The sequence below is a fragment of the Hypomesus transpacificus genome, chromosome 24 (genome assembly GCF_021917145.1).
Source record: "Hypomesus transpacificus isolate Combined female chromosome 24, fHypTra1, whole genome shotgun sequence".
NCBI lineage: Eukaryota > Metazoa > Chordata > Actinopteri > Osmeriformes > Osmeridae > Hypomesus > Hypomesus transpacificus.
In genome coordinates this window covers 4,052,109-4,077,537 of record NC_061083.1, presented here as the reverse complement: position 1 = coordinate 4,077,537, position 25,429 = coordinate 4,052,109, and the positions used below count along the sequence as shown (strand labels likewise).

The 25,429-nt window shown below is 46.3% G+C and overlaps 1 protein-coding gene across 4 annotated transcripts; it reads left to right on the top strand.

The window, feature by feature from the left end:
- The first annotated feature begins 963 nt into the window (after positions 1-963).
- On the top strand, positions 964-25,171 carry adgrd1 (adhesion G protein-coupled receptor D1). Of its 4 annotated transcripts, none has more exons than XM_047048118.1 (26): positions 964-1,433; positions 1,514-1,550; positions 1,934-2,050; positions 2,810-2,908; positions 3,384-3,506; positions 3,609-3,785; positions 3,895-4,152; positions 5,093-5,160; positions 5,772-5,933; positions 6,102-6,152; positions 6,465-6,585; positions 7,220-7,327; positions 8,714-8,789; positions 9,811-9,952; positions 18,539-18,612; positions 19,188-19,311; positions 20,944-21,047; positions 21,241-21,352; positions 21,500-21,653; positions 22,458-22,524; positions 22,677-22,743; positions 22,943-23,034; positions 23,182-23,308; positions 23,468-23,509; positions 23,595-23,687; positions 23,801-25,171. In XM_047048118.1, exons 1-26 carry the CDS (start codon positions 1,380-1,382, stop codon positions 23,894-23,896), a joined length of 2,745 nt encoding a protein of 914 aa, XP_046904074.1. In that variant the 5' UTR covers positions 964-1,379; the 3' UTR covers positions 23,897-25,171. The 4 variants fall into 4 exon arrangements, with proteins under 4 accessions (XP_046904074.1, XP_046904073.1, XP_046904075.1 ...); XM_047048117.1 differs by having other exon boundaries at positions 6,462-6,585; XM_047048119.1 differs by lacking the exon at positions 2,810-2,908 and having other exon boundaries at positions 6,462-6,585.
- Positions 25,172-25,429: the final 258 nt, after the last annotated feature.

Here is a 25,429-nt window from a genome sequence, read left to right as displayed (position 1 = left end):
CAAAGTGATAATGAAACCGACATCGTCTGGATATTAGGCGTGCATTAAAGCATGGACTATATTTCGTTCTTTTGAGAGTGTTACCATTGTAAAGGTTGTCTCTCTTACAAAGTAAACCTGCAACTATCTGTAGTCAACCAGTCTGCCTATGGAGAACTAAGCATATCCACTACAACTTGTTTTAGGACAGGGATACGCCTCATTACGTACGCAACCTCAGTCTAGCCTACACTGTGGCGATTGGTCACATTGAGAAAGAGGGAGAGAGAGCTACATTATATTAAACTGTGGCTTTGTAAACGATAAAAAAATATAAAAAGTTACAACATTGTCAATTTGGTTCTTTTTTGATGACTCGTTTGAGATGACTCTCTCTGTCCACACGGTGGAGATGTTTACTGTTGAATGCACGTTTGCCGTGTGCCTCCAAGCGCACGGCTCTGACTCTTTGTTCTGCTTTGCAGGTATGAAGTTGTCCCTGCTTCATGTAAGTGATGTACCAGGACTGTTTACATGACTGTGTTAAACCAACATCTCTATAAAAACATATTGGCCAATATATTTTGTATTTGGGAGTGGGCGAATGTGATTAACAAAGAAACCTTTATAATATGTGTGTGTAAATGCACCTGGCGTTTCTTTTCACTTTTTCACAATCAAACTGAAAAAACGTTCCCAAATCTACGAGACTATATTGTCAGGGGTGATTCATCAATGTGATGGACATTTTAATTTGACACTTGTGCTTATTTAGGTGTTCAGGATAAATTAAATAAATGATTACTATATTTTATTACATACAGTACAAGTTATTCTTTACTGTGCTGCACCTGAAGTTTTTGCGCGTTACTATCGCGCTTCTATCGCGCTACTATCACATACTGTCACTGAAGCATCGATTGAATGCCCCACCTTGAGTTTCAATTGCTCCAAAATGACATCACGTTTTGAATTCCCACGTCCAATCGAACAGCCCAAATACGCCTGACTGGACACACCGCAATTCCGATAGTCTAAGAGAACCAACCAAGAAACAAGTCCTTAGACAGCTTCGACAAGGAACATCCTATACTTTAGAATGTAGAGACGGATTACAAACTTTTGACAATCATTTGAATGGAACTTCACATCACTTTGAAATGAAGTTTCACCACTCGGTTACTGTACTTTGATTCAAAGGTCAGGAATTTGAGCTTTTTGGGTTAAGGTTTTTTATTGGGGGAAATGGACTGATAGAGAGGTTCGATTGTTTTCAACGTAACGGAATAATGATTTGCGCATTTTGGATTCGTTTTCCTTCTGGAATTTAAACCAATTAAACTTGATTTTGCATCAGCCAAAAGTATTTGTTCTAAGTTTTAATATTACGCTCAGGAGCCATGGAACTATCTCTCTATATTCCGTTTTTAACTTTTTTCATCACTTTGATTAAGGTAATTTCTAAACTTTTAATCCACCATAGTTAAGGACTTACATTTCTCTTGAACAATTTATGACTTGATGTATTTGCAAGGTTCATAGTGAAGTGGTAGAGCCGTCAAAGCACCCAGGTAACCTTTTACACTTTCTGCATTAGATGTAGCCTAGGATTTTATTTCAATGACTTTGCCGAGATCTGAATTTGAAATGATTTTGCTCCTAAAATGTTTGCTGTAGCTTTACACCAGGAAACATTTTCCATGTGAACAAGACTCATTTGATATTTTAATAAGTAAATGCAAGTTATTTGTGATTTAATTGTTACCATTGTTTATCTTCCATGGCAAAAAAAATAATAAAGAGCTGTTGTTCATTATTGTGAAGCTTTGAAAACTTAAAACCCACTAAGGAGTGCCAGGAAAATAACTGAAGGAGAGTAGCATGATTGAGCTTGATTATAGGGGAAAAAAAACCCCATCTGGATCATTGTTTACCTATGGCTTCTCTGTCCCAGGCCTGCAGGTGTTGGCCACGGCCTCACACTATTGGCCGCTGGATGCCGTGGATGGGATCCACGGACTGTGGGACCAAATTGGAAACAGAACAGGTCATGTTAATGGAAGTAATATAAGTATGTGTATAGACCTATAGAAATACTTGTAGAAAACAGAACATTCCCCCCCGTCCAATCAGTTCTCTCCATTCTCTGTCTGCATGGTCCACACAGCCGCCGTGCACCCCTTCTCTATTCATCTGTCGTCCATCTCATAGCCACCGAGAAGGTGCAGCTGTGTGTAATACTCATATCTGATTAGGTTTGTGTCCATTTAGAGTGAAGCAAATTCCTCTGTAAACCCTACTTAATGATCATCAAAACACTGTGAAAATATATAACTGTTGGTTATAGACGTAGAAAGAGAGGACTACAGTAAATATGATTATAATACCTACTGTCTGGAAACATAGTTGAAGTGATTGATACACTGATCAGTGTATATAGTAACAGTTTTTGATTGACAAGCTAACTACTAGCTATAAACCTCAGAACAAAGTCATCTGTACCTTCGCTCTGCCACTGTTTACTGAGTTCAGAACCACAGCACCATCTCCCGCAGTACCTGTCCACCCCACCCCTCAACACCCCACCCCTCACCACCCCACCCCTCACCACCCCAACCCTCACCACCCCACCCTTCACCACCCCACCCCTCACCACGCCACCCCCTCACCACCCCAACCCTCACCACCCCTCACCATTCCCGGGCGTCCATGTTGTTTTTTCTGTCAGTTGTGTTGTCACTGCTGCCTGTCTTCTGTGTTGTTGTGTTCATGTGGATGTCAATCACCTCTCTCCCCCCCTTTCTGTTTCTGTTTTCTGTGTTTCATCCAGCTCTCAGAATCCACAACCACACTGTGCTCCCTTCCTCCCATAACTCTTCTTCTGTGTATACCAATGACTCTGCCTACACTAACATTTCTGCAACAGTAGGTGAGGAATATCCCATACTCCACAGTTGCGTTAGTGACCTATTTTACGAGTGTGGCTGTTTGGGACATTGTGTACTACTGTTGGTCAGTTAGTGGACGTTGTTGCTTTGTTAGGATGTTGAATTTCTCGGAGAGACCGTTTATCTTTATCTGGATGTGTGTTTTCTTCCTAAAATACGTTTGCAAAGTTTGCATTATAACATATATATTATGAAGTAGCATTGCACATTTAAAGATTTGAATACATTCATTGCATTTAAACATTTGATAACATCTTCATAAGCAGGATCAGGCTTCAAACTTGTCATAGAATGAGTTCAATACACAACCGAGACTATGTGAGTCAAGGTCACAACTGACTACGCTCACAAAATGATCAGTTTATAAGTCTACAAAGAGCCAGCTACAGTAAAAAGCCAGTGTAACCAAATTGACCGTAGATCAAATAATATCTTTCCCCCTTGTTTTCCCTGTAGACATTGTTGAAGGTATGGTCAATAAAGGCATCTATCTGAATGGAGACACAGGAGGCACATTCCTCCATTTTGGAAACTACCAGAACACATGTATTAGTGACCCTTCTCTGTGCGGTCCTGAGGGTGAGTCAACATCACCTCTCACTGCTTTGCGAGCTCCTTAAGAAGGTTCTTTCTTATCATGCGCTTGGTTTTGTCTTATGATGTTGTCTGTTTTCTTGGCAGGGATCACGTTTTCATTCTTCTGGAAAAACCACGAGACGGCGTCCCGTTTTGCCATCGCCTCCGGGGGTAAAGTGATCTCCAACGGCTTCTCTGTGTTTGCCAACGCTTACGGAGGATATGTCGATTTCTACACGAGAGGCAACTCCAAGAGATGGAAGGCAAACATTAATATTCCAGGTATTGGAGGAGAGACGCGAAGGGAACGGGAACTGCCTCCGACCCTCTTCTTCTCCACCTTCTTCATAACCGATTCCTGAAACTCCCTCTCTTCTGATTGGTCCTGCAGGTCCGTTCTGGACCCACATCCTCTTCACCTGGACCATGCAGGACGGCCTGAAGATTTACATCAACGGGACGTTCAACATCAGTGACCCTAAGGGCAGCGTCGATAAAAGCTACGGCGACCTGTACCACAACCTGGTCATAGGAACAGGCAACAGCCAGAACTACGGCCACTACGTGACAGGGGCATTTGATGAGTTCATCATCTGGGAACGAGCCCTCTTGCCTGAAGAGGTGTCCATGTATTACAAAGCTGCCGTAGGTAGGATCCCTCTGCCTGTCTGTTTCCTCCTTTGCTCTAAGATGAGATCTTGACAATATCCCTTCAACTGTGTTGTAAAAAGAAAAGGGTTGAAAAGCAATTTCCTTCCTGGTCATTGCTACATTCCAATCACAGTAGCTCGTCAGCAAGACATTAGACGGCACAAGTGCCCTCATCTTGAAGTAATCTCACATACCTCTACTATAAAGCGTTTCACCACAGTCCAGTCTACTGTACAAGCCTTTAGTGTATTTTTACCCAAGGGCTTCCCATACTCACAAAGATCTGCTTTTATCCTAAATTAGTTGTTGTTTTTGTAGACTAGGGTTGTTGTTGATGTCAGAAAGCTGCTGGTAAAAAAAAGAATGAATCACTGTTATTGCCTGTGGAAAATACGAATAACTAAGGGACCTGGCACCCTTTCCTACGATGTTGTTTTCACATAAAGTTACAGTAAAGCTTGTCGTAATAGTTTTTGCTTGCAATATCATGTGCTTCAGACATATAATGTCTTGATTGTGGAGTTATCAGTTTTGTACCAGCCTTCCAAAGCCATATCTAGAATCCTGCCGAACATGGATATATACACAACAAGCTTGTTATGGTAACAGGAGGTATTTCTGCAGGATTGTATTTCTATATCTACTGAGGAAGACTGGGACCAGGACTTGCGAAGGCCCAGTTGCAAATCCATACATGGTCATGATTATAGCCAGGTGACACAAACTATGTTAGATTTACAACCTCTAAAGACAGGGATTTCACCAGAACCTCCCAGCCTATCACACAGAGGACATTTAGTCATCAGGTGATTCATTATCAAAACAGTAAGAAGGCTTATATCCCACACAGTGTTTGATTGTGCCCTTGAGAAGGCTTAGATGAGACATAACGTTCTCACTCATGCTGCACCATGGGCCTTTTGTTTCCCTTCGACCAGGTGAAGCCTTTGTATACCCCACATCTCCCAGCATCCCTCAAGAAGTCTCCTCCCCAGCACAAACCACTGTGAGTTTATGACCGTTTGCTTGACAAAACGACTTTGACTTCATTTCACTTGACTTTGTGAGTTCTTTACTCAAGGCTCTGTCTGATGACGTGTGTTAGTGCGCTGGGGAATGTTCTAGAATAAGGAATCAGGATGAGCGGGCCTGGATGACATTTTTTTTATCAAATTCATGAGCAGATGCAGTAGAAAAGCTCCGGAAATTGGTTGGTCGAATCGCCGTGAACATAGTTTTTCCACGAGTCTCGTGGAACTATTGTTTTCTTTAAATCTGAGGAATTGGAAAAGTGGATATTGAGAGCACATGTAAATGGCCCTGGCCTGTTTATCGAACGTCTGCTAAGGAGGTAGAGGGGGGAGGAGGAACGGAAACAGCTGCTCAACGCAACACAGAATAGCTCCCCGTGGGCAGTGGGGCTGGAAAAGATCGGGAACGCTGATGCGGCAGAACCCCCTCAAGAAAGAAAGAAAAAAACCTTTCTATTCACTCTAATGCTCACATAAAACATCCTGTGTATATTGGCGCTGTTGTGTCCTGGGGGACTGTGTGTTTGTGTGGACAGTAATGCAGTGTTTGATGCCCACCCCACCCCCCGTCCTCCTCCTCCTCCAGATGGCCCCAGATGTCACCCGGCCTGCCACCACCATGCAGAGCAGAGAGCCTCCCAGCTCCCCGGAGCCAGAGGCTCTGCCCATGCTGGGGTTCCTGGAGACACTGCCCTTCAGTCTGCCCAACAAGACCATGCCCCTGGGCACAGCCGGCAACCTCACCCGGGTACAGCCACTACGCTGGGGACACTCGTTCATCAGAAACACGCACAAACTCACGACGCTCACACACGCAAGCTTCCACAAATGAACACTCATGCCCACACACACACACAGTATACTGTGTACACCCTCTGTGCAGATTAGTTGACAGCTATGTCTCTTTCCCTTCCAGGCTTTCCTGAGGAGTGTGGAGGAAGTGATGTCGTCCCCAGACGTTCCAGAGGTAAATTCCATTCATTCCGAGGGGAAGGTTTTTAGTCGGGCGGAGAGACATTTGAGCGATCTTGTGGTGAGAGGGCTCTGAACCCTTTGAAACGACCATGCTTGTTTTCTTACGAGCAAGCTATACCAGATGTTGCAGAGTACATGAGAACACGCTGGACAGCTGACACACAACCCAGTATACCATCGCCCCATTGGATGACGTTCTTTATCCGTTTTTCTGTGCTTCTATCCGACCATCCGCCATGACGACACGATTCCGTTTGTTCACCGTGAATGTGTCCATGACGTTGTCGTTGTGTGTTTTCAGCAGCAGTCTACACGTGTGGTGAGCGGCCTGATTGAGACCGTGGACAAAGTGATGGGCCACATGGTGTCCAACCTGGAGCACAGCCCCTCACCCGTCTCGCTGGGCGGAAAGTCCTTGGTGGCAGGTCAGCACCATGTCAGCTCTGCCTGACTACATGACTCACCGAGGGCTGTTTCACAGAGACGGAGTTAGGAAAGACGGAAACTCTTAACCCCCCACCCCCCTCTCTCTCTTTCTCTCCCCTCTCTTTCTGTCATTCCCTCTCTCCCCCTTCTCTCTCTCCCCTCTCTTTCTATCTTTCACTCTCTCCCCCCTCTCCCTCTCCCCTCTCTTTCTATCTTTCCCTCTCCCCCCCCCCCTCTCTCTCCCCTCTCTTTCCCTCTCTCCCCCCCCCCCCTCTCTCTCCCCTTTCTTTCCCTCTCTCCCCCCCCCCTCTCTTTCTCTCTCTTTCCCTCTCTCCCCCCCCCCCCTCTCTCTCCCCTCTCTTTCTGTCTTTCCTCTCCCCCGCTCTCTTTCTCTCTCTTCATCTCTTCATCTCCCCCCGTTCCCTGGTGGGACGTGTTTTTATGTGTAATATTTAGTTTGCCTCTGGACAAACTGGCGTGGGGGGGGTGGGGGGGGGGGGGGGAACACCCATCTTTGATCCGCCCCACGAGTGTCCAGATAACATGCTGGTGAATCCCAGGCGGGTCAAACCGACCCTGCTGTCTAATGTTACCTCTCACAGCTGCGTGTTCCCAACCTCTGCCCCCTTTCAGACTACTCACTGATGAAGTTTCCCCAGAACTACAACCTGCCTCACTACCGCTTCCCCACGCTGGGGAAGAACTACATCTCTGTGCCGGGAGAGGCCTTCACCATGAAGTGTGAGTGATATTAGGAGCCCACTTGACCCCCCCCCCATGCTGCACAACAGCTCCACAAGCCTGCTTTCAGGCAGAATCGTATTATGTGGCGATGTGCGATGTGTGGATGGTGGGTGTTCTTATAAATATATATATATTTACATTTACAGCCAAAACTTTTATACTACTACTATAGTACTGTCTTCTGTATTATGGTAGTTAGAGCGAAAAGTGAAAAAAATTGAAAGATCACAGCCCATTCCTGACGGGACAGTTTTTCCCAACTTAACTGTGCCATTAGAACGAGTGCTCTAACATACACAGTGAGCTCACTTATTTACTTAACGCCCTCCCTGCCATACTCTGAAAAGTAGGCAGTAATTACTGTGGGTATTAAACCTGTGTGTGTTTGACTCTGTGTTCGGGTCAGATTCCCTTGGCTACGCTGGCCCCCCAAATGCACTGCGTTGCTACACTAACAGTTGAAAAAAATACGTTTTTAATCATCTATTAAAACACCATTATCAGAAATGGAATAGAGATGTTAGTACTGGCAACTGGAGACTGAAAACCAAGTGTGTGGGTCTGAACACATGGCTGACTGTGTAAAAGGCATCACGTAGAGGGTTTTATATCCCAATTAAGTTCAGAGAAAGTGTTGCAAATCAATATGTTTTCTCTGGCTGGGGCGCTTCCAAGACGTCGTAAAAGGATGCAGATGGATTGAGCATTGTCCATATTTATTGTCTTCCTGAGGAAAGTTTGATAGACTAACTGGCCACCGAGTGATCTGTAGAACCACTCTGGGGGGCAACAGATTCAGGTCCACAGGAAACATCTATTGTACTTTAACTTTTACCTTTACACAGAGTATAGCTAGATTTGTCCTGCATTGTTTACTCTCAAGCATAGGCGGAGGGACAGGACAGGACTTAGTAGTGCGTCAGTCCTGAGGAAGCACACACACACACAGCACACACACACACACAGCACACACACACACAGCACACACTGACGCACATTCCCAGATCTCCTGCTGGCCTGTTGAAGTCATGGCGGTGTGACTTGCATAATTTCCCGTAGCATACACGCACCCCCCTCCCTCCCTCCCTCCCTCCCTCCCTCCCTCCCTCCCTCCCTCCCTCCCTCCCTCCCTCCCTCCCTCCCTCCCTCCCTCCCTCCCTCCCTCCCTCCCTCCCTCCCTCCCTCCCTCCCTCCCTCACACCCATATGTGAGCACACAGCTCACCCATTAGGCCCTCTGTGATAACCTGAGGCAGCGAAGTCGCGTTAATGAAAGTTCCCCTCCCTGTGAGCATTTTAGCGGCACCTCAACACATTCTCAAACCCGTGCTCTACGTTCTTCACCTCTCACTGTTCTCTCTCTCTCCCTCCCTTGATCCCTCAGCTCAGACCACTATTGTCGGCCTCTTCTACCACAACATGCACAGCTACTACAAAGGGATCAATCCTCTCACAACCAGGTAAGTGGGGAGGAACATCATTTCATGACATGATACATCAGCATTTTACTTTTGATCCCAGCCAGTCCCAAATACCCAGATTTCTTTTCCACATGTATGGATTTTGATTGAGCTGAAATCCAAAGCACAATGACTCAGCATTTACACTACAGCAAATGTCGTGGGCTTCGACAGTCCTCTTGACTCGTTCTGATAGATGCTACAAATCCGATTTGGTTTGAGATACGGGTCAGGATACTCTGTAAACAACAGTTTACAGTCCCCCGCAATTAGGAAATACCACCATTCAGGAAAACAGTTGAGATGCTACGGCACGGAACGTTCCCAACAGAAACCAGAAGTACTTCCTGTGTGTCAGCTCCCGTCCCCTGGCTCCTTGGAGCCCCTGTTTCATGAACTCCATGACAGAGGCTGCCTGGGGCCTGGTCTTATCAGCAGGAACTCCCTATCTCCCATCAGCCCCCTGCCTGAGACTGCCCCCCCCCGTCCTCTCTGCTCACATCCGCCACACAGGCTTCTTATGTTCCTCATTTGTTTGCCCCTCGCTCTGTTTTAAACGTTCAAAATATCTCTTTTAGGTTTATTCTGAAATTGAAAACAAAGCGAAGTAAGGGTTTTATCTGTTGCTTCTTGGGGTTTTGAGATAGGGGGGAGGGGGGGGGGGGGCAATGTCTATTTACTCTCCATTAGGTTGTGGAGTTAGTTTGTGATGGATTGGTTGTTATATAGTGGGCCCCTCCTGGGCTGGTGAGAACACCTCTCTGTTTCATGATAGGAGGGTGTTGCCTCCACAACTGTACCACCAGCCTACCTGTTGACCGAGAACAGTCCTCAATAACAGCCCCTACTGGCAGGATGATTCATGACATGACAGATGGATCACAGTCCCACTCTGCTGCTACTGTGGGGAGACTGGGGTGACACCACTGTGTAGACAGAGCTCCAGCATCAGGTGACTCTCTCTCTCTCTCTCTCTCTCTCTCTCTCTCTCTCTCTCTCTCTCTCTCTCTCTCTCTCTCAGGATCAACGAGGCATCTGATTTCAAGGATCACAAGATCCAGGTGGCCAGTTTCCTCATCTCCCTGAAGGTGGAGCCGTCGCCTGCCCTGGCGGTTAACCTGTCTGGTGCGCCGCTCATCAAGATCGTCCTCACGCACGTGCTGGTAGGAACACCAGCCGGCACACGCCAACACACAGCAGCGCACGCCAACACACACAGCACACGTGAACACACAGCAGCACACGCCAACACACACCAGAACATGTAACATACGCAAACACACAGCAGCACACGCCAACACACACCAGAACATGTAACATACGCAAACACACAGCAGCACACGTGAACACACACCAGAACATGTAACATACGCCAACACACAACAGCACACGTGAACACACGGCCACACACATTCCAGCTCACGTAAACACACAACACCAACACATGCAGATGCAAGAACGCACAACGACGCAGATCATCTTGGCCTAGAAGCCCCTCCTGTTCTCAGAGTGGACCTGTTATGTCTGGAATGCCCTTGTCCCAGGGACTTCCTAGAACAGGGCAGCTCACTTGTTGGGTGTGGGAACAGTACCTTATCAGAGTGAAGAAGCTTGAGGGCCAGTCTACAGGTCTCACATCACCACATATGAAATCCATCAGCTCTATTTTGACCTGGCTTCCCTTTTGGAAGCGTGTTTTCTACGGGCTTGGAACTGAGAAGCTGGCCTCACACCAACACTAAGCAGGACATTTTTGTTTTCATTAGTCTCAGCCCCTTAAAACGTTCCTCCACGAAGCATGCGGCTTCCCAAACGACAAGTGATTATGGGCATTTTTGAACTGTGGGCTTTGGGCATTTTGAAAGGAACAATAATTTTACTTTACGAACAACATTTGACTTTGTGGCAGGGCTTTAGTAGAGCAAGTGTTGCCAGTTTTCCATGGGAAATACATTTGAAACTCATGATGAAAGTTAACTTATAAAACGTGTAACCAGTTTATAAATACAGAAAGGCGTAAGAGAGATTTAGGTCCAATAGAATGATCTGTTTTTACAAAAGTGACCCCACATGCATTATTCAGATTTATAATACACCATCACTTTGGTCTTTTCAGGACTATTTGAAACATTTGCCATCTATTAAATTGAATCACCATCAAAGGTGATTTCTATTTTTCCCTGTTGCTCACAAGCATAAATGAAAACCATGCAGCTTTGGGAAACCATGGTTACGGCTTTGTTTTCCATTTCCCCCACAGAAATAAATGTTTATGCTACAATGATCTGGCTTGCGTCCTGCAACAGTGATTACTGTGTTTGTTTTAGCAGACACCATGGAGGTCTAGTTTGAATATTCCTTGTTATGGAAGTGTGCAGGATGCCTTCCCATACTTTTACATGTTGATCAAACTTGTTTTCATTCAAGTTTGACATCTTGGCTGTCTGTACAGTTCCTCTAGTGTGAAGTCGAGAATCACTGAGCCCCCCTTCCCACGATGGTTGAGCATTTTGTAACATACTGTAAATAGAGGGTCTATTCACTTCACAAGCTGACCTGGTCAGCATCACCAGCCAGAATGCTTTGAGCTTTCTTAAGACAATATGTCTAGGGCATAGATACAATATAGCTTGGGTGGGTTTATATTTAGAAGTTGCATACCACACACATTACTACTGGCTGCGACTACACTGAGCTAAATAAGTCAGTTTGCTATTACTGGTCTGTTGTGGGCTCGTGGATGGATTTGGCCAAAAAGTGACGGACTATTTTGGGAATTTTTATGTCTTCGGGAGCCGTCGGATACTCACACACACACACACACACACAAATGCTCACACACACACACACACACACACACACAGCATGTGAAGGACCTTTCCCATCATTGTTTATGGACCTCTTTACTCTTTGCCCAAAATGGTCGCCTGTGGTGCTTGTCGACAGCGAAGGACCAAGTGATTTGTGATTGACCCCTGTGAGAGACAGACAGCCAGTCAGTTCATTAAAACTGGAACGAGGGAGATCGTGTCAGAGACATAGCTCTGTTCGCTCCACCCGGTTTCTTAGCTCCGTTCACGCTGCCATGGTTACGGGGCCTAAAGTTCCGCTTGCACCAACCATCCAGTGTCAGGTCTTGCAGCACAGCAGCGGTACAAACCTCTCTGCCCATCCACCTCCCTTATCTGGCACATGACACCTACCCTTCGAGCAGGAGAAAAAAAAACGAGGAATTTCATCAACTCCTTGTGTGTTCTTGCATGAATAGATTGTGTCATCTGTCTTAATGACTGACATTGACCTTGTGCAGGGCAGCGCCATTCACAGGGGTGACTAGACCTATAATGGCCTTTTGTGTTTGTGTGACCTCGTACTAGTGATGGATGTCCTGTGAGCTTGCAGCCTCAACAAACATCTGTGTGGGTCCTCTCGTCGTTGCGTTCCACAGCTGACTGGCTGGCTGTGCTCTATCGGTCCTAGGTGATGCCACTGAGGTTTTGGAGGAGCAGGTCCAAGATTCTGGCTAGGTGTTATCAGACCTGCAGGCTTTCTCACGCCATTCTGCTGGGATGCTGATTGGGCCCTGGCTCCAGCTGTGATTTATGACTCCGGGTCCGACGTGGGTTTGGCGTTGGGGTGTGTGTGTGTGTGTGTGTGTGTGTCGCCAGGGTCTGTAGTTAAACATTAATATAAACATAAAAAAGCCTTCTGACTTCCATTCTTTCCCTCCTCCTCCTCCTCCTCCTCCTCCTCCTCCACCCACTCCTTTTCCACCTACTGTACTTCAATGCCTCTTGCTCTCTTCTTCCTCCGCCACCTCCTCCACCTCCTTCCTCAGAGCATCACACTAATGGTATGAAGTGAAGAAATGGAAAGAGTGATTTTACAAGGCATGCCGCTGTTGCTTAGTGTTAAAAATTGAAAGAATACAACAGAGAGAAGAAGAAGAAGAAAAAAAAAAGACTTTGACAAGGCAGGACCTGACTTAACAGGCTCGTAAAGTGTGTGTGTGTCGGAGGAGCGGTTCCATAAGAGGCCCCCACGGGGAACCGGGGAACAGAGAGCAGAAACGACAGGAGCACCAGGGGCTTCTCACCGGGCCACACATGCAGAGTTCCAATTGATCTGTGACCCCTGGGGGGGGGGGGCCTGTTAGCCTATTAGCTTATCAAGACTCTTAGTCTCGCCCATTTTATCATCCAATCCTCTTTCTACAGCTGTATCCTCATCTCACTTGTCCCTCCCGCTGCAGCCCCTGGAAGCTCTCCTTGTTGTTCGTGGATGCTGCAGTGTAGGAAACCATGCCCCAAATTCATGCTCCAGGTGCTGGATTGGCAGTTTTGGGGATGTTAAAAGGACAAGGAAGAACACATGAGACTAGGATTTATCTGAAATAGAGAGAGAGAGAGAGAGAGAGAGAGAGAGAGATGTTTTGTTGTTTGTTGTTTGTTGTTTTCTGTTCTTGATGCTATGTTATTGCCACATGTTCCGGACAATACTGTCTGTTGTTCCTTGTGTTGTTGATGTATGGTTGTCTGTTGTTGTGTCTCTAGCTTTGGCAATACGGTTGAGAGAGAGAGAGAATATCTCCTAAAAAGGTGACAGCTTTGTTAATCAGTCAGCAAACTGACAATATGATTTAAATCTTTTAAAACTGTTAGAATGTGACACCTGAAAAGTCTTTAATCACATAAACCAGACGCGGTATCAGTCCTGTGTGCCCCAATAGAAGCAGCCTTTATAGCCTGTCTTTTTATAACTCCCAGAACACACCCAACCTAACCCGTGTGGGCGAGTCTCCCTCCACACACACACACACACACACACACACACATTTGAGCCAACACTCTGATCAATTGCAGATGTAGGTCTGGCCATTCCTATCCTCCTTTTGCCAAGAGCTTTGCATCTCTTCTCTCTTTCCTCTCCTCCTCTCCATCTTCCCCTCACAGGTTTCCTTAAATCTACCGAAGCTTCCTTCTCATTTCCTGCGGCAAAATAAGTTGATGATTCTCATGCTTTGCACACTATTGTAATCCTATCCGGTGCACAGCTCACAGGAAATATCCACTTTCTCATTGAATACCATCGGTTGGATCCTTGTCCATCTTAAAGAGCTTCAATTTATCATTTGGAGTCTCAAGTAAATCGAAAATGTAGCACTGTTTCTGGGGGAGAAACCCCCCCAATGTAGCGACACTATTTGTTTTTGCAACCAGGAAGGCTGCCACATATTAGGACTTCCAGATCCTCACCTTATCGTCACAAAACTATAATTTCTCGTGTTTAATTGGCTTCATTTTTTCTTCACACCCTTCATGCCTGTCCACACAGGCGATTGTTTTCCAGCCTCCACCTTGGAGCTCTGACCCAGACCACAGCTGCAAGTCTTCTTGCATCTCCCCCGACACCCTGACCTCACCCAGGGCCGGTCTTGTGGTCCAGCTACGCTCCAAACCTTCCTCCACATGGCCTCGGGTGTCTGTGTCTGGCACCACTGTGCCTGTCATCAGCTCTACCTGTTTGTCAAGCCCATACCGCTGCATTCCAGGAGGGAGTTTGGATCAGCGGTTTTGCTGGGCCACGTGGGAACCCTCCAGGAATGAGACCAGACCCTTGGTTTGTGGTGGCTTAAGTTAAACCCTCCAGGAAGGAGTTGGAACGATTGTTTTTTGGGGTCCTATTGGAACAATCCAGGAAGTACCTCTGGGTTGGGGCCCTCTGTCCTGCTGGGAAGGGGGTCCTGGTCTGTCCCGGGTCAGGCCCGTCCCTCCAGCTCTCTGCTGGTGTTGTCCTGCAGTGCTGTGGAGCTCAGCTCCCCTCAGCTTGTTGGACTGGCCAGTGTTCTCTACACCTCTGTGGGCTTGTTCCAGGCACACGGCTAATAAACTGTTTCCTTCCAGGGATAATTTTAACAACAGTAAATGTTGCAGTGGGGAGATGGCCTATTTTGTATTCAATGTAATGTTTGACGCTATACTATAACCACACTGGATGTATACCTAGATGCTGCAGTGACGGTTGTTACTGTGATTTATGTGTGGCTTTCTTTGAATGTTTTCATTGTGTCTACAGACAGTGGTGTCGTTAGAAGAAGGGTTTTCTTTTAAGGATGCCCTGTCTTGCTTTGGCTGCAAATACTCAGCTAATATAAAGTATGTGGATGGGGAAAAACAAACAACTATAGCTCACTCTGTTTTTGCATTTGTAGTGTATTTGTGATTTCACATGCTTTTGAATGTAGACGGACCACAGTCTTTTTTTAGACTTCATTGCTCTTAAAATATGCCCTACTACGAGCACAGCCTTGCCAGGACTCTGGTTGTGCGTCACTGTGGTGGTGCCAGACTGCGTATGAGGGGTGTTTGGCTGTGGAACGGAGACAACTTTTTTGTGGTGCTGTTTGGAGGGTATGGGGTGGTTGAAGTGCCGGGTTAGATTGGTGTATTTCGTGCGCTCGTGTTTAATCCGTACCAGTGTGCCAGTGTTGGGATGTCAGTGTTGAAACCGTAGACTGCTTAGGCCACGTGTCTGTGTCTGGACACTCGCTTGCTTCTTCCCTCTCCTCTCCTCTTGTTCCATGCTTGAGAACCTGTGGCCAGGATTAGCTTGGAGGAGAGTAGCCTGGTGTCTTGAGATTGAAAAAGGCCTGTCATGTCAGTGTGTTAAGTCAGTTGCTCCACACTGAGGCCCTGTCCATCCCCTCTCTCCATCCCCTCTCTCTGGCCCTGTCCATCCCCTCTCTCTGGGCCCTGTCCCCGACCCTGCCCTGTCCATCCCCTCTCTCTGGCCCTGTCCATCCCCTCTCTCTGGCCCTGTCCATCCCCTCTCTCTGGCCCTGTCCATCCCCTCTCTCTGGCCCTGTCCATCCCCTCTCTCTGGCCCTGTCCATCCCCTCTCTCTGGCCCTGTCCATCCCCTCTCTCTGGCCCTGTCCATCCCCTCTCTCTGGCCCTGTCCATCCCCTCTTTCTGGCCCTGTCCATCCCCTCTCTCTGGCCCTGTCCATCCCCTCTCTCTGGCCCTGTCCATCCCCTCTCTCTGGCCCTGTCCATCCCCTCTCTCTGGCCCTGTCCATCCCCTCTCTCTGGCCCTGTCCATCCCCTCTCTCTGGCCCTGTCCATCCCCTCTTTCTGGCCCTGTCCATCCCCTCTCTCTGGCCCTGTCCATCCCCTCTCTCTGGTCCTGTCCATCCCCTCTCTCTGGCCCTGTCCATCCCCTCTCTCTGGCCTATCACAGGCCATCTGGAAGAGGAGAGGGGGAGGGAAGAGGAGCTCCATGACTTGACTCTAACTGCTGTGTTTGTCGTATCAGGCTTGCCCAGCGGTTGATGCTGTGTGTTAGAGGATGCGTTTTGTATTTTTCCCTCCATCGCTTTGTCAATTCAGATGTTCGGGATTCTTCGATTGCTCTCCTAGCTGACCAGCTCAGCAGTGACACTAACCAGAGAAAGCTCAACATTTGCTTTGAATTACAAGAATAGAAATATCAGACCACAGCCAGTGTTTTTCCTGTTGGCATAGAACACACGAAGACCATTCTTTCACCATGACGACAGAGAGGGGTGGTTAAGGGGGGCCTGCTGTTAATCACCATCATATGCCACTCATCCCTGAAGCACAAGTCAGAATCTCCCCCCAATGTTGTTATGCAACACACTGCCTCATGATAGGCGTGTAATGATGATGTCATGGCAGCTGAAGTATACCCTGTTCCCCCCAAAGAGTTGTGTAAACATTAACTTGAGTCTCTGAGGGGTTTATTTCGCAGAAGGATTAGCTGCACCTCAGCCGGAGTCTGTTCACGGTATGGACCAGTTTCAATGGTTAATGGCACTGGTCTCTCATGAATTCTTATGTATAGTAAATTGCCATTCATTTGACATAACACTCAATCGTTTTTGTTCTTTTTCTTTCTCTTGTTCTGTCACTCACTCTCTCCTTTTTGTCTTTTTGGAAGTCTTTCTGTCTTTCCCCTTCATCACTCTCTCTCCCCCTCTGTCCAACCGTCTCTTTCGCAGAGTTTGAACTGATTTCCAAGGCTGTGTTAGCTGGCCCTCTGTTGCTCATAAAGAGCTGGAACGCTTCGGTCTTCCCTGGCAGACTGTTAGGCTTCAGGGCACCAGGGAGCAGAGAGTAGTAGCATACACACACACACACACATATACAGTACATGTACACGCACACATGCCTACACACACACACACACACACACCAGCATCAGTGGAATTCTAACACTGGGGAGCGACTCTCTGATCCACATCGCTCTCCTCTGATATCAGCTCAAAGAACACATAGTGGACGTGTCACAACTGTGGAGTCACCACAGGGCAAACCTCCCTCAATAACATGCCTCACACATGTGGCTGTTGCTCTTTCAGTTCACATCTAATCAGACCCCCCCCCCCCCAGCACCCCCCCCCCACCCCCCCAAATGTTCTTACTGTGAGTCATTAGTCTTCCTTTAAAACCGCATAATGGCTTCAAAGTTTTTCGATACTGTGGAGAACAAACAAACTGTGTTTCCTGGTGGAAGGAGACCCTGCCCGCTCTCCCCCCCCCCCCTCATCTGCTTTCATTTACACCTAACAAGAAACTGGGAGTTGTTAAACTCCACAGGGCCCAGTAAACTCCCCCCGAGGGTCCCTCTCACACACCTCCTCAGAGCTGGTCGCCTGGTCAGGATGATGGGGTGCACGTGTTGTGCGCTCCTCTCTTCCTGTCGTGCCCCCCCCCCCCTTACCACATCCGGCGGTCCTATCATCCCCTCATCTCAACGTTGGTGACGTGTGATTGGTAACGTGTGTTGTGCCCGCACTTGTCTGATTGGTTCTTACAGGGGGGCTTTTAGGACCAGCGAAAACAGGACACAAACATATGGAAGCTAACCTTTTCTGGAGGTTAAACTCGAGTTTTCGCAAAGGAAAATGAGAGTATAAGAGTTGACGTATCTTATCTGATCCCATTTTACCGTGAAGGATGTAGTAACAGCGAGAGATTATACTTTAGATGTGCTATGCTCCTCGCCAGATCATGAAAGCTTTGTGTTCCAACAAGGGCAGATTATGCACAGAGAAGAGAGGTTTAACCTAAAACTAAGGCCAAGCCCTAATTATTGCATTCCTAGCCTTTAGGCATTAGTCACTGTCTCTGGGGCCTCCAAATCTCATTTGAGGAATTACATGGAAAAAGTGAGTTGGAGAGAGTCGAATAAAACGCTTTAAGACAGTAGGGAGTCTCAGTCAATGTAATAATCACCTTTGGTGAATTGCGAGTGGCTCTCTCTCTCCACTGCTCTGCGCTAGCTAGTTAAAACCAAACATCTTCTGATGTTTATGGCTCTTCTCAGCACCCGCGGAGCGTTGTTATTTAACGTCAGAGGCTAATGCAATGAGTACGTTCATTCTTCCAAGTCCAGAGAAGTGTTCTATTTTTACTCTAGTGCCATAATATAGTATAGTAATATAATATAGTGCTATATTGCCTACTCTAATGGTCTTGTTAATGTTATGGATGAAAGAGAAGCCAACCTTGAAGTCACGAAAAGCAAGACCGAGCTTCTTGTTATGATCTGTAAGACTCCATGCCTGTTCGCCTTACTAAACCTCTATTTCCTTACAGGTTAATCAAAGTTAAATGACTACCTCTCATGCAATGCTAGTACCAGCCCTCCCTGTGGCCCAGGTAGAATACAGTAGGTGAAATATCATGTTTTGATGTACGTATTGTTTTGTCATTTTTTTTCTTTCCAGAGCAAAGATCAGCAAGATCAGGCCTTAAACCAGAGCAATCAAGTCTTCCTATACTGTGCCTTCCTGGACTACAGGTGGGTCTGAAGTGTCAACAGAGATAAACTACAACTCCCAGAGATGAGATTATGTTTCCCTGGTGTAGATTGTATTCATTGTTTTACATGAATACGGTACATGAGAATTAATTAAGTCAGAGATTGTTTTGCCATTTTTTCCTGCGACACATACATCTGGGAAGGGTATGGAGTGTGGTGCAACTTCAAGTTAATTGGTTTGTCTTGAGCAAGGGAGTGCAGCAAAAACACAGAAATTTGAAAAGTGTAGCCAATGTTTTGACTATTTAAAAAGCATAAATCAGTACACAGTACATGTTTTAGTTGGAGTGAAATGTCTTCCTTTCCCCTTTCCCCTTCGCCCTGTGGTTCAGCATAAAGTGAAATATTTGACAGGCCTGTTCGACATTAAATTCCAACAAAACCGGTTGTTATCATCCCTTCCACACAATTCCTGGGATTGCCCTAATTCATCTTAACACCCTTAACACTGGAAGAATCTTTGTTGATGTTCTTTCGGGTTTCTGAGAGGGATGATAAGAGGGCCCATGGCTTGACATCCGGCCCCATTCCCCCGTGTCTCCTTCCTCCTCCAGTTCAAAGGAAGGGGTGTGGTCTAACCAGGGTTGCGTGCGCTCAGCAGGAAACGCCAACTACTCCGTGTGCCTGTGCAACCACCTCACCAACTTTGCCATCCTCATGCAGGTGGTGCCCATCAAGGTAAGGGGCCATCTCTCTCCCTCCCAGAACCCCACCCTGATGCAGTGGGGTCCTCTCCCCGCCGTGCCCCTCAGGGATGGACTCCATTTCAGGGAGGGTGTTGTGCAGGAGCCAGTGGTCGACCACACAGTAAACCCTCCATCTAGTGGCCCTTCAGCGGCCTGACAGCCTAGCAGTCCTCCTCCTGGTAGGCCTGCACAGGAACAACGCTGGTCTTAATAGGGATTTAATAGGAAATTGATGTGGATAGCCACGATTGAGTGTGCGTGGTTTTTGTCAGGTTCTAACATGGCGCTATGGTCCAAGCTGCAGAGACCACAGTCGGAGTCTCGGGGACTTTTAGACAACTTCTAAGACAAACGTCTCTCAATTGGTACATGCCTATCACTGAATGGCGTCGGCTTCATTAAATCCCATCCCGATGCCTTTTCTGATAATGTTATTCTTCCCGACGTCAGGAAAGGAAAACAGATTAACGCTCAGGTCCGAGACACTCCAGGAAGCATCCACTCACTTTTCCATTGTTATAAAACGACCAGGAATGCTCTGGGCTGTGTGATTGCGGCGGCCAACAATCCCTGAAATAGAAACAGCACACCATCCCAGCTGCTGGGTTGGCCCGGTCCTGTCTCAGCTGCAGCGTTGTGTGGGATACTATACTTTCCTGCAGTCACTCTCTAATTAGTGGCCAGGAGGGGAATCGTCCCACGCGTCCCTATTCTGGAAAAGCGACAATCTCTCCGTCCTGCTAATGACAAGGCACGTTTCGGGGAGTTAATGGCGAATCAAACCTCAGCTCCTTAAAATAATCTCGGCAAACACGCCGGCGTGTGCGCGCAGACACGACTGAAGTGACCCACGATCACTCTGCCGCTTGGACCATGCTTAGTCTTCATCTTGAGCTAGACTCTGGAATCAATCCACAGACACACAACATACAGCATGTCCTGTGTAGACGTGAGTGTGTCACCATAGGTCAGCGTTACTCAGCATGCAAGGAGATAGAGTGTGACCTCAAATTGACCCCAGGAGAGGTCAAGGACATGAGTTTCCTCCTTTCTCTGTCGTTTTTCAAACGGCGAGGCAGAGATCCCCCCCCCCCCCCCCCCCCCCCCCCCCCCTGAGAGCACACGTACAACCGTGTGTAAAAACACTTCAAGCCACTTTAAGTCATGTAAACCTCCCAAGTGCCAGCCACTCTCCTGGCTCTGACGCAGCACTGTTGCTGCCTGGCGTCCGCTGCAGCATGTCAGAGGGAGCTGGATGATGACACCAGTGGCTTACTGCCTTCTGAGGAGACTTGCCATGCCATAAACGCAGTGAGGGAGCTTGAACTGAACGCCTTTCAACGTGTGGAGTTTCAGACCTGACTCGCTTGGAAGATCCCACCTCAGTGAGCCCTGGGACTTTAGCGCCACCTGTAGGTCACAGAGTTTCACGTTTCTTTTTGTGCTCAAGTGCACCGTTGTTGAGTACGTGTTCGAGTATGTAATGGATGTATCCAATAAGTGTAACATCCTCTCTCTCTCTCTCTCTTTCTCTCTCTCTACAGACTTTGCTGTTCTGTGTCTTTTTTTCGGAGTTGTGACACTTGTTGTTGTTGTTCTGGATGTTTTTGTTTTTCCAACGTAGCTCACCAGTGCCCACCAGGTGGCGTTGTCCGTGATTGGTTACACTGGGTGCTCCATCTCCATCTTCTGTCTGACCATCACACTAGTGACCTTTGCTATCCTGTCGTGAGTATGCCTAGAAAGTTCAAGGAGGGTTCTCATTGATGAGTCTAATTACATGTCACATTTCCATATAGTATTTTTGTTTCATTGATATGACATGTCACGTACATCAAGTGCATGTGCAGTTAATCTAGCTAATAGGATTCATGTTCATATTCTGCTGGTGTTGGTTTGCTGCGGGTCTTGTGTCCTGCAGGTCAGTCAGCACCATCAGGAACCAGCGCTACCACATCCATGCCAACCTGTCCTGTGCCATCCTGCTGGCTGAGATCCTGCTGCTCATCAGCGCTCGCTTTGAGCCGGGCACAGTAGGCCTCACACACACACACATGCACACACACACACATGTCCACACACACAGGACGCACAAACTGTGACTGTAATGAGGAAGTACATTCGTGTCTGGGCCGGCTGACATCATAATTTGACCTTTGAACCCTGGTCCCCTGTCCCAGCTGCCCTGTAAGGTGATGGCTGTTCTCCTGCACTTCTTCTTCCTGAGTGCGTTTGCCTGGATGCTGGTGGAGGGCCTGCACCTCTACAGCATGGTCATCAAGGTGTTTGGTTCCGAAGGAAGCAAGCACTTCTACTACTACGGGATTGGCTGGGGTACGGACGGCACACGCACCCTTTGTTATTGTGTCAGTGGCATATATACATGTCACACCAAACATGTGGATTCATAAGTATTATCTGTGGATTTCGATGCACTGTAAACTTTATTATGAAGTCTTGGTTTTTCAAGAGTGAGTTGATGGATTCTAGAGTTGGTGTGCTTGTCCCAGGCCTCTGGTCTGATGGTTTAAGCTCTGGGTGGAGAGATCTGATAGGTTTAAGCTGTGGGTGGACAGATCTGATAGGTTTAGGCTTCGGGTGGACAGATCTGATAGGTTTAGGCTGTGGGTGGACAGGCAGGGGAGCACTTGAGTCAGGCTGCCTGCCTGGGAACACTGGATCTGCTCAACATGCTGCAGTGATTACTGGAAATAAGATCCTGGTTTAATCATTTCCTTTATTTTGGCCAAAGTAATTTCACATTTTGCGGCCAACAGTAAATTAGGCGCTGGATAGCAGTCCAGCTGCTGGAATTATAGCTGTTAGACATCTCAGAGAGAAACCACAGTCATTTTTGCATTTACAGCTCCTCTTATTAGCTGTGAAAACGGCACTTGACCCTTTGTCCTCAATTTCCTTTGTCAGTCTAGCAGTTTAATTGTTGTGTACTGGCAATGTCTGACATTCTGAGGAGACTCAGCACGCTATTTGAACGTATGAAACAAGAAAACTAATGAAAGCGTGGCTAAGAAATTCTTTTATTTCGAGGAAATGAGCAATCAGAGCCCAGATTTCCGCCCGTTTGTTTTATGAGGCATGTTCATTTCTCTCTGTGACACATGTCCCCTTTGCTTCCAGGCTCTCCACTGGTGATCTGTGTGGTCTCCATGACGTCAGCCCTGGACAGCTATGGAGAGGTTGATAAGTAAGTTGAGGAGGGCTGAATGGGCTTATACTAACCTGTGAAGGCAACACAAATACTAATACAGTACAGCGGATGCTATGAATGAAATAATGAACACTTTTGGGCATAATAGGCCTTTAATATTTCTCTTTTTCTCTGTCTCACTCCAACAGCTGCTGGTTGTCCTTGAAGAATGGAGCCATCTGGGCTTTTGTTGCACCTGCACTGTTTGTCATAGTGGTGAGTAATCACTTTAGTAACCAGGAGAAAAACCAGGCCCTGCTTGCTCTAGATTCAGACCTTCAATGAGAGGGATTTGTGAAGCTCAGATGTTAGAACGTTTTGACTGCAGATAAAAAGTAGGCAAGTTCAGATCCCCCCCAGCGAAATGAAAACATGATTACTCATTCATGCTAGTTACATGGTCTTGTTTTCCTAGGTGAATATTGGCATTCTAATATCTGTGACCAGGATCATTTCTCGGATCAGTGCAGAGAACTACAAGGTTCACGGAGACGCAAATGCAGTCAAGTGAGCCTCTCTCATTTATAGTTTGAGCACCAGAATGACAACTGTGCTGAAGACTTGTTGTACAATGTTCTTAGTAGTCAGTGGTGTGTGTGTGTGTGTGTGTGTGTGTGTGTGTGTGTGTGTGTGTGTGTGTGTGTGTGTGTGTAGGCTGACGGCCAAGGCAGTGGCCGTCCTTCTACCCATTCTGGGCATCTCCTGGATCTTTGGAGTTCTGTCATTCAACACACACTCGCTGTTGTTCCTCTATATGTTTGCTGTGTTCAACTCATTACAGGTAAGGCCATTTGCATTGAGAGACACAGTGTTTTGTATTTTCTATATTTCATCGGGGATGAAAAAATTATGTGATGAACTGTGCAATGAGTGATGTATGTTAAAAATTGTTTCAGCAGAAATAATTTAAATTTCACCTTGTGTCTGGTTTTCCCTAAAGGGCTTCTTTGTCTTCCTGTTTCATTGTCTTCTGAACTCTGAGGTATGTTAACATCCTGACATGGTTCGCCATTTCTCGTTTATCTATTTCCTTAGTCCTCATACATGGCTGTGTCTTTCTGCTCTAGGTCAGAGCTGCCTTCAAACATAAAACCAAGGTGTGGTCTCTGACCAGCAGCTCCATCCGTAACATCAACGTGAAACCCTTCAACTCTGACATTGTGAGTTATTCATAACTAAACGCCATATTGGGACATTCATTGCACCAGCTAGTATTTTACACGATTACTTTTGAACTGAAGATGACCTTGATCTTCACCTCATCCTCCATTAGATGAATGGCAACAAGGAAGGATTGTCTCCCACCAAGATGAACACCTGGGACAAAAGCAGCAACTCAGCCAATCGCATGGACCTCTCCGCTGTTTAGAACACAACGACATCACTTCCTTGGTAACAGAGTAGTAGATGTAGGATGCGTCCCCTGACCACACCAGTGTTCATCAACAAACAGCCGACTAAGCGGTTGGTCGCCACTGTTTATGTGATATTACAGCCATACTCACTGAACTCCACATGTTATAGATGTGCCATGCGTCTCCCCATCCACCACGACAGTGTGGGCTTTGAGGGGAATCTCATTTTGATCTAAAGCTATATCAAAAATTATTCAACAAATCTTTAAGACAAACGGACTCAAGAGACTGTGCCTTGTTATGTGTAACCATAAAGATGTACGACCCTACAGCTACACCTGGAACGTCTGAAGAGGACATGGGATGTTTTTACCTGTGGGTAATTATCGTTCAGGGTCTAAGATATATCATCTGTTCGTCAGCAATGACAATGCCTCGTACGAAAAACACTCAAGCATACTTAAAATCAACTATTTTTTTATGTGACTATTGTAGTCGTCTTCAAGATTTGGCCAGAGAGTGTTAAATGTTTCTGTTGATTTTGTTTTGTCTTATTTTTTTGTTTATTTTTGGACATTTGCCTTTGCTTTGACATAGAGTGAGAGAGAGAGTGTTTTGCTTGCAGTGCGAATAGTTATATAGTTATATGTATAAATGTAGCCTGACATTGAGTAGTGGCCTTTTTGAGTTGCTAATTGTTAACTTTGGATAGATATAAATAAGTCTTCATTCAGTATCAATTAAACAGATTAATATCTCAGTTTCATCAAAACATGCCTAAGGATCACACACACTTACAGTCATTTGAAGACCAAAAAGTCAACTTTATTTATTTATCTATTGTGTAATACAGAATTTCTAACTATTTCAAAACACAGAGTACACAATCCTTACTCATAATGCAAATTCTGAATTGCAGTTGTCATACTCCTGTGATGTTTTGTAATTTTTGGTGAACTGACGATATTTCTTGTTTTCCTGTTGTACCTCATGTCTAAGGAACCTGCAGTACACTATGCTTTTATGGAGACCAGTGAATAATTGATTGTGTGTTAGACACAATTTCTGTGAAATCTTATGTTATCTTAACAATGTAGATAATATACAGTAGAGCATTTGATTATTTCTATGACTTATTTCTGGGTATATTGCTTTAAAGTAAAGAATATTATTTTTCATCAAAACAAGTGTTGGGGTTTGATAAGTCTTGCTGATTGTCTTTAGTCGGTACTCTACTGTGACATTGGAGAGGAGATCATGTGTTTATTCTTGACTGTTCTGACACTGTATACATATACCATTTCATAGTACCATTCCGGATTTACTGTATTATTCAATCACTTTCTAGTTCTCAGTAGTATAGAATGAAATCAGTCTTTTAATTGGTCGTTTTCTAAGGTACTGTGCTAACGTGTTCTGTACTTTTACGTTTAATAAAAAAATAAAACTAAATCTGTCCTGAGAGACGTGATTTTATTCGATTCGATAATAATAACACACTCACCATGCGACTCCGGCTGCGCATGCGCAGTCATGTTAGTAAACCA